Source organism: Neolamprologus multifasciatus, chromosome 12 (assembly GCF_963576455.1).
Source record: "Neolamprologus multifasciatus chromosome 12, fNeoMul1.2, whole genome shotgun sequence".
NCBI lineage: Eukaryota > Metazoa > Chordata > Actinopteri > Cichliformes > Cichlidae > Neolamprologus > Neolamprologus multifasciatus.
The window spans coordinates 6632423-6642320 of NC_140450.1; the positions used below are offsets into that span (position 1 = coordinate 6632423).

The following is a 9898-nucleotide window of genomic DNA, read 5'->3' on the forward strand; positions in this document are numbered from 1 at the left end:
CAACTGGAAATAAAGAAAAAGCCTCTTAATCAATTTGCTATGAACAGCTCTTTATATAACCAGACTGATTTTTTTTATCCTTGGGTGCATTTTGGTTTGTTCTCTTTGATTGTTTATACTGTTTAATAGTAGAAAGGGTAAACAGCTTGGCTATTCTAAGCATAATCAGCTGCTTTTATAGTCTGTACGTTATATCTGAGAGCTGTCTCTCTGTACTAGGTCGTTTTGACACATACAATCCAGCCCTGATGTTTTCCAGGACTTAGTCAAGAGAGGTGCATGTGAGAATCCACATCATGTCAGATTTACCGATGTGCAAACTAAGTGCAGTGGCGTGATGTGTGCTGCTTTCTGCACGCTCTGTCCTGGCAGCTCCCTCTCTGGAGTGTTTTCATTAGTGTGAACACATCCGAAGCAGGCTAATTCCTGCTGTGGGCTACACATTATGTGAGAAAGGACAGCAGAGGAAAAATATTCCAACCGGATTCTCCTAAAATTTATAAACATTCTTGTGTCGAAACTGCAAGATGTGCATGCTTGTTAGTCGCCTTTCAACCGCACAGCTTCCTGGAACAAAGTGTGATGTTCGATTGGATCAACGTGGCAATAGTAGTAACAGGCTGGTGCATTCACTGATAGCACGTGGGCATCGTGTGTGCTGCCTCCTGCGTGCTATATCCATATATTATTCAGGGCAGATGCATCAGAAGTGGCTATTTCCTGTTGTGTGCTACATGTGAGAAACAGCTGAGGAAAATATTCCAGCTCGATTCAGCTAACAGTTGTTATGAATCCACTAAACCCATTTACCAGTGTTTTAAAGCCATTTTTTAAATTATGTATGTGTGTGACACTTTGATTTGTGTAATTATTTAATGTTCAGGGTTTTTTTGTTGTTGTTTTTCCTTCTCAGGGTTAAGTGCTGTAGTTTCGTCTGTCAGGAGTGCTCTGCTGGAGAGAGGAGGAGGCAGAGGAGGAGGATGAGGAAGGGGTGAAAGAACACGTCCAGTAGTGCTCTGGGATCTCTTTGTCCCCCAACAACAAACTGGACGCCCGGCCTCAACCCCCTCCCAGCATGCGTCTCTTCTTTTACTACTACTGCCCCCTGTTTGTCACCTGTCCTACCGCACCTTCTGACAACCGTCGAACAGCAGCAGCGTCCTTCATCCCCCACGACTTCCTCTTCTTCCCTCCGGCACGCTGGGTGTTTGATGGGGGTGGGGGTGTTTTTCAGCACTGGGTGTGATTCCTTCCTGTGGTCTTTTGTGACACCGACCCTCTTGTCCTCCTGTGAATCCACACTTGTGTGACATAAACACTGCACTGGAAATACAGTATGTAAAGTTTTAAGTAAAATCTATTATAATTACTCTATTATTATGATTATTATTATAATTATTATTACACATTTGCAATTGTATATGTAATTTGTATAATTCAGAATTCTTGATGCCAGTGGTTTTTAGAGTTAAAGAAAATCCTTTTTTTCTCTATCTTTTTAAGGAAGCATGTCCCCCTGCCCCATATTTACAGTGGCTGTTTTTTATTGTGGCTATTAAGTGGAAAATGATATTGGCAGTTTTTGTAATTTGCTTCTTGTATGTTAGCTATAACAGTGTGCCCAAACTCATGGTTAACATGTTTCTGATTGTGCGTTTGCAGTTTTTTTTTTTCTTTTAATTTTCTTTTAATTGTATTTTCTTTTTTGTTCTTTTTTTTTTTTTTTTTTGGAAGGGGTGCGTCTGATGGGCGTCCATGTAGAGATCGAGCCCTGAAGTGTGTGTATGGGTGTGCCGAGTAAGTGCATGTTAGTCCAGTCATGATAAGTCGGTACAGTTGGAGGAACTTGTCGTTTCTCCCTTGCTGCAAAGTAAAAGACAGGAGAACAAGTTTGCTTAACTGGGCTTCAAATCAAAGCAAACAGCATGCAGCAGGAGTGCTACTTTCCAACACCGGTGACGCCCTGATCTCTGACTGTCCGAGCTGAAGGGTATAAGACGAAGCAGTCACAAGAACATGCATATGAAGAGGGGAATACGTTTGTCTCCGTGACCAGGATGCTTGATTCTAGAGTGATGTATCAAGCTGTTGTAAGCAAAATGTGTCACGGTGAAACCTCTGCTCCAATGGAGACTCTTCATTGCTGGTATTTGAAAAAACACAGATGATTAGGAATGGTTATAAAGTAACTGAAGCTGAGTACATCATAGTGCCTGTTGCCTCTTAGGTTGTTATAAATAATTTCTTTTGATGGGATAATTTGGCTTCTTTCAGGTGAATTATATGAGGCATTTATTCACATTCAGTATATTACTTACACTAGATCGAGGTCAGCAGGCGGCTAGCTTGGTGAAGCAGGGGGGAGTACTTTTATAGAGGCTGTATTGTACTGGGCTCGATTAACAGCAAAACCCAGTTAAAAGAAATTACAGTTTCTATTATAATTTAGAATATTTTTAATCCTTTTCCAAGCTTGAACCTTACATGTCAGACAGCTCCATCGAACACAAAACCACAGGACTCGCTTGACAAAAACAGCTGTTTTTAACTTGTGAAAGCTAGAAGTAACTGACTATGAAAATAACACCACATGACTCCTATTGAAACAAACTAAACAGTTTAAATGAGGCCAGATGCTTGTCCCAAAAGCTCCAAAATCAAAAAAATATTAATTTTCTGAACGACAAATAAGAATAATGTTCCTGCGACTGAAACTTTACAGCGTTGAAGAAACGCTTGTAGAGTTTCAGGAGATTAACTCACGCCAAGCAACTCTATGTGAATTGGAACAAAGTGCTGTACTAAATTAAATTATTAATGGATTTCAAGACTTTCAAACAGGTTAGAAAGGACCACAATTTATTAAATGATATCAGATATATGTATTTCATCTTATAGTGACCATCTTGCGAAGGTGAATGTGTTTTGTTATAACCAATAATGAATCAGATTTGCAGAATATTATTATAGCGTACAGATAATTTGTTCTGAAATAGTCTGGTCAGGGTTGCTTTGACGTGCTGTTTCCTAAACCTTGCGCCTCTCACGAATCTCTGTGAATGCTGGTTCTGCCTTCATCCCACCTGGAGATGGTTTTATTTTCTGGTCAGTGGTGCAAAAAAGCTGTTTGGCGTAGAGATGGGATGTTGGGCGAGTCCTGCTGTTTGCTAGGCGACAGCTGAATACCAGAGCTCTGTGGTCTTTTCTGAACATGTGAGGTATTTTTAAGTTCCAAAACTCTCAGTGAAAAACAGCAGGTCCCTTTTTTCCCCCACTCAAAATGACAAAAGCAGTCAGAACATTGAAGAAAGGATCTCGGTAGATGTTTGAGCTTTCTCACTTCCGGAGCCACAGCACAGCAAGCTGGTGCTGCAGCTTCGTCTAAACGAAGCACACGCAGATTACAGGCGCGTAACGCCCATATCAGCGATGAAGCATGAAGGCTGCGTTTGGCTGGGCGTGTGCATTTTGCTAGTCTTTTGCCACAGGTGCAATATTTATGTGAGTGTGTCTGCACGCATGTACATTGGTTGCTTTCAGTGTGTATTCTTTACAAGCCTGGGAGGATATTTCGGAAGTGTGTGCAGTGTGGACGATGAAATGAGAAGGCTTTATTTTTCGGAGGACACATCAGTCCCCTGCCTTCAGCCCAGGACTCTGTTTTCATCTGCTTTCTTTCATGTGTTTTTCTTTTTTTTCATGCTTTTACTGTTATTTTGGTTTGTTTGTGTTACAGTAAAGTGTTATCAGCTTTTTATGATATAAAGTGCTTGTGCCAGAGGTGGCAGGACTGAACGGATGGACTTTGCAGCACTGAAAACTGATTTTGTGGAGGTTTGACTTTTCATCAGCTCCACTTTACTTTGCTCATCCACCATTGGCTGCCTTCACATTTGTCTCGCCCCTATTGGTCAGACCAAGATAGAAAAAGACCGCTCAGTCGTCTTGGTGAACAGTCCTCAGGTTTTAATTTATTTTGAATATTTATTTATTTATTGTAGTCGACATTTTTACTGTGCTTTTTTTTTTTTCTTCTTTTCCTATTGTACAAATCATGCACTTGTGCAAGTGCTGTCTGCAGTTGTTTAAAGAGACGATGCTTCATGTATAAACATGACTGCTTTTAAATGGATAGTACACCCAATCTGCATTCTGCATGTGTTTTTGTGTAACGACCAACATGGTGGAAATGACTTTTGCTTTTTCTGCTGTTTTTCTTCTGCAGATTTACATTTTTTGCTGTTTTGTGTTGTCCATTTTTTCCTTCTACTTAATGTCATTACCACTTTTACAGAGTGGGATACATGTTTGCTTAGAAATTCATATGATACAGGACTGTATTTTGTGTGAACTGTCCCACCCAACACTTCGCCTTTTTGATAAGTCAGATTTGTCAGAATAACGTTTTGGGTTTTTTTTCTTGCAGTGAACAACAGAGATGTTGTATCATACTTGTTTCATCTAGTAATGATGTTCATGTCTAGTTCAGCCTGTTCTAATACTCAAAGGTCAAAGGTTACCTTTGACCACACATATGTGCGTGACCGTGCTAACATAACCCCCCCCTCCAGAAAAAGAAGAAAAAGCAGCATGTACAGTACAAAGGTGTCGTTCTTCTGTTCTTCTTTGTGTGTTTCTAAACTTTAAAATCATGATGAGATTCACATATTTAAAATGAGGGAGTTCACAGTATTACACAACTGCAACTAACAAGCAGAGTAGCTGGCCTTTTTTTCTTTGCATGACAGTCAACAGGAAACTTGTTTTTACTTGGTTTTTGGTGTTTTTCTTTTTATTTGGGTTCATTTTCTACTGAATGCTGGTATACTCGACCTTTCTCTCTCTCTATTTTCTCAGCTTTTTAAGTGCATATAACTATTTTTGTCTCGAGATGATATAATGAAGATGATATAATGATAAGGAATATTATATATAGATTATAGCACTGAGGATGAATATTAGGAAGTTGACAGCTATGATGATGATGATGATGTGATGATGATTATTTGGCATGCTTCTCTATGGGGCTCTGTGTTGCCAGTGCAGACTGGCTGCCTTTTGTACATAGCTGAGTGACCGTCAGCACCAAGAGTCACTGCTGCTTCAAAGAGTAAAGATGCTCCAGCAGGGGGCGCTGTCACACAAAATAAAGCACAAACACACACTGACGGCAGCTTGATGCTTCTAATGTAGCTGCAGTAACTTTAGATCAAACAGACAATCCAGTCAGAGACATCAGCAGTTCATCAGTGTAGAAGAAGAACCAGCTTCCATTCAGATTATTGATCAGAGCTGCACAGTTAGGACTAAAATGACACTGATGCCTCTAATAAATCATCATCTGTATGAATTATCAAAGGTGAAATAAGGAACAGTGATTCATTGTGCAGCCCTGCATATAAACTACATGAAGTGTCCTCCTCTTGAGGCCACTGTGAGCTCTGCTGCCTTCCTGTTATTTAGTCAGATGAAGCATCACTGAGATGAGCTGGAGCCACTCTGAACTTCTGCCATCTTCTTTTTACAGTCACTGACTGAGCTGCACTGACAACACTGAGCCGGCTTCTCTTCATAGGGCGTCTTTCACTCTTTCCCCACTCTCTCTGTTTCCAACCTTGTTCCATCATTTCTCTGCAGTTGGCTCTTTCTACTTTCCCTTTGTCTCTTTTTGTCACTTTGGGTTTCTTCTGTATAATAATATTAATCCTCTAGTTCTCTGATTCTTCTGATTATTGCTCTGTTCTCTTACGTGCTTCACGTGTTTCTCTAACTTCAATAAAATGTGTTAAGGTGTTATCAATAAAATGACAGTTTAAATAGAAAGTTCAGCGTCCTTCTGTGTTTACAGACACATCAGACAGCAGACAGGCTTTGATATATTTAACTGACAGAAAAAAACAGGAGATTAATGAACTTGTTTTTCTGATATTTTCACAATATTTGTTCATCAGGAGAAAAACTTGAACTCCACAGTTAATAAGACTAATTAGTATCAAATACAAATACAGAGGAAATGTTCTCAGCTTCAGTATTTGTGTCAAGACTTGCCTGATGAGGTTTTCATTGAGACTCAAAATGTTCAGTGTTTTCATTATAACATCTTCAGTGAGTTTTGTAAATCCTCCATGCAACAATAATAATTAAAAAGACTCAAATTGCTTTCAAATACAGCAGGTGTCCAAAAAAAGGAGAAAAAAACATTATTTTTAGTGTTTCAGCCACTGAAACAACCAAAAGATGAACTAGTCAAATTGTTATTTAAATGGTTTTTGATCAGTTTTAGTCACAAATCACAGTGACTAACAGAAAAGTTTCAGATCAGGCTTCTCAGATTTCTGCCTGCAGGCCTGTAGTGACGGCTCTTGACCTTAAATGACAAGAAATGAACACATGACTGTTCTGTGTTTCAGTCATCAGCAGTTCATGTTGTACATTTCATTTACTCCAAGAGATATTTTAGTGTTTTCTCACATAGAAAGAAGTTGATGGAGTTGATCAAAGATTGAAAGATGAAACAAATACATTCACAATAATTTACACAAAAATTTAAAATAAACCAAAGAAAAGAAATTCACTGAGATCTCACTGAACTACAATGAAAAGCTCTAAAAGGCTAAAACATGTTGATATCAGTTGTTTTGGCATCTCCTGCTTTTCCAATATTACACGTATCTCAGTGAAAGTGTCTCTGTGAGTGTAGATGTGAGTCATGTCTTCAGGGTCATAGAAGGACACCTCCCCCCTGTCATAGTCCAGCTGGACTCTGATCCTCTGGAGACTCTTCTTCACTGTCACAGTCTGATCAACAACATCAGGGCTGCACAGTGGGGACTAAAATGGCACTGATGCCTCTAATAAATCATCATTCTTTTTGAATTATCAACGATTAAATAATAAACACAGGTTTTTTGTGTAGCCCTACACATAAACTACATGAAGTTTCCTCCTCTTACTTTGTCTCTTATTGCCACTTTGGATTTCTTCTGTATAATAATATTAATCCTTAAATTCTCTGATTCTTCAGATTATTGCTTTATTCTCTTAGGTGATGCACGTGTTTCTCTAACTTCAACAAGATGTGTTAATGTGTTACCAATAAAAGGACAGTTTGAATACAGTAAGAATTAAACAATAAAAATTAAGAGATCAAATTTCCTTTGATGTTTATACACAAATCAAAACGCAGCCAGACTTTGATATTTTTATTGACAGAAAATAATCCAGGAAATCAGTGAACTCGTGTTTCTGACATTTTCATCATATTTGCTCTGCAGGTGAAAAACAGGAAATCCACAGTTAACGAGACTAAATCCTGAATGTGCTGATGTGATCTGGAATATGAAGTGGGAGTTCACAGAAACACACTGGAACAAACAGCAGCTCCAACTGTACAAATGTTCAACAATTATGAAATAAATGTTTCGGGTCAGTCAGTAGCAAAGAAAACAGTGTCTGTATCTGACAAAGCAATTTACACAGAACTTAGGAACAATCTAAAAAACAAAGAATGAACTTTAGTTTGTATGAATACAACTGAATAAATGTCAGACAGTCAACATTATTCTGCAATGACACATTTTAAAGAAAAACATGGCTGAATTATTATGACAACCTACACAGTTTGTTTTATTTTGCAACATAATGGAGAGCATGCTATAAGAAACACATTTAAATGAAGCAAATCACTTAAATGAATCACTGACAGTTAAGTATTAAAAGCAGACATTAGGATTATTTATGAGTCAAGTCTATTTATCATTTTGAAACCATTAAAACACAAATTGTCACGATGCTGTTATTAGCTGATATGGATCTAAATAACTGATGAAGGAAAGGAAAGTGACATTTATCAGTGCTTGTTCATCAATGTCTGACACATGGAAGTATGTTCAACTTCGCACTGTTTAAATGTTTAAAAACTGTTTCATGAACACCCAATGACTTGAAACTGCTATATATTTGTCAAATAAGGCAAAAAATCAACCAAAAAAAGAACAAATAAATATAAAGTTTTAAGGACCTTCAAACTGAATTTGCAAGAAAACAAAGCAAAAATTACTTTTATCATTTAATTTTACTGTGTTTTGAAAATGATTTTTATCACATTGTATAAAATGCTTCAGATACTAATCTTTCTTTCTGCAATTTCTCACATAAAAAATAAAAACAGGAGTTGCCTAAATTGAAAAACAAACAACCACAAAACAAGCTGTAACTAAAAGGATGAGACAAGAGAAGAAAAGTTCACAGAGACGTCGTTGCAGTTTTCAGAGAAATCTCAGTCTCACAGATTTTGATATCAGAGGTTTTGGCGTCTCCTGCCTTTCCAACACTGAAATATGGGAAGAGTTTCTCAGTGAAAGTGTCTCTGTGAGTGTAGATGTGAGTCATGTCTTCAGGGTCATAGAAGGACACCTCCCCCCTGTCATAGTCCAGCTGGACTCTGATCCTCTGGAGACTCTTCTTCACTGTCACAGTCTGACCAACACCATTAGTGTATTTTCCACTGCAATGATATCCTAAACACCAGATTCCATATTTTGGTGAAGCAATACACTCTCCCTTCCTCTCAACTGACTCTTTACCTAAACCTATAACCCAGTCAGGATGGTCTCCCACCTCCACCTCCCAGCTGTGTTTCCCTGAGCTGAAACCTTCAGAGCCAAAAACATTGGCATATTTAGTGTTTCTCTCTGGATTATCAGGAAGCTGCTGCTTTGTGTCTCCACGATCTCACACTGGTCAGATCATCAGACAGATAGAGACAGCGGTTTGCAGTGTTTGGGTCCAGAATGACAGGACTGAAGTGGACCTTCTCCTTCATCTTCTCCCACACTCTGAAGGACAGGTTGCCCAGGTGTTTGGCCACATCTATCAGTGCTCCTGAGACCAGCTGTGGATCTGACACTGAGCTCTGGGCTCTGGCTCTGCTCTGAGTGTCTTTATAACTGCTGAGGAATGGCACGCTGTGTTTCTGCAGCTCTTCTTCAACAGCAGAGATGCTGTCTGACAGAGAGGAGATCTGCTCCTCAATCATCTTCATCTCTCTGCTGATAGTCCTCCCCTTCTGCTCCTCTTCCTCCCTCAGAGCTGCCAGTCTGGACTCCTCTTCCTCTTTCAGGAACTGCTGGAGCTTGTTGAACTCTGCTCTGATCTGCCTCTCTGTGGACAACAGCTGCTTCTTGGAGTGTTGAATCACTTCATTGTAAGTTTTCTCCACTTGTTTGTATTTGTTCCTCTTGTCCTGCAGAGACTTTAAGTCAGATTTCAGCTGCTCCTTCAGGTCACTGACTGCTTCTTCTACAGGAACCACTTTGTGACTCTGGTGGAGAGAAAAGTCACACACAGGACACACAGCTCTCTGCTCGTCCACACAGAACAGTTTAGGCACTTCCTCATGTTTACTGCACACCACTGTTAATTTCTTCTCTCCCTTTTCTGTCTCAGATGATCCAGATTTCTTTCTCCCAGAAAATGAATCAGCAAGTTCTTTCAGAGCAAAGTTCACAATATGAAGATCTTTTGAAGATTTTCTTTTACAAATCGGACAGTTTTTGTTTTTAGTTTGTTCCCAGAATTTCTGCAGGCAGCTTGAACAGAAGCTGTGGCTGCAGCTCAGAGACACAGGATCTCTGAAAGTCTCTGAACACACATGGCAGCTCAGGAAATTTTCAACAAGTCCGAGTTTCTCAGCCATTTGATCTTTAAGTATTTTTAACTCACCAAATTAGTGTCTCTTGAACTTTCTGATTAAAATCCTCCAAACGTGTGTTCTTAGCAGAGATCTGACTCCCTGTAATGGCGTCTCAGCTCTGTTTAAAAGTGTCGAAATTTACTTTCATTTTCACGAATCACAGTGACGTGACAAACTGAAATGTGCATATAATATTTGTATTCG

At 39.1% G+C, this 9898-nt stretch overlaps 2 protein-coding genes across 16 annotated transcripts in view; one reads left to right on the forward strand and one right to left on the reverse strand.

Moving 5' to 3' along the window:
* Positions 1-5823, forward strand: part of camk2b1 (calcium/calmodulin-dependent protein kinase (CaM kinase) II beta 1) — a 77631-nt gene extending 71808 nt beyond the window's left edge. For all 15 annotated transcript variants that reach the window (XM_085179114.1, XM_085179113.1, XM_085179117.1 and 12 more), the window contains one exon: positions 914-5823. The gene's annotated coding sequence lies outside the window, so the exon portion shown is untranslated. The remainder of the gene's footprint in view (positions 1-913) is intronic.
* Positions 3685-9898, reverse strand: LOC146506301 (nuclear factor 7, ovary-like). The gene is given in 2 exon segments (XM_085179129.1): positions 3685-8730; positions 8732-9898. Coding segments are annotated over 2 exon segments (1452 nt in total). The 5' UTR covers positions 9698-9898; the 3' UTR covers positions 3685-8244.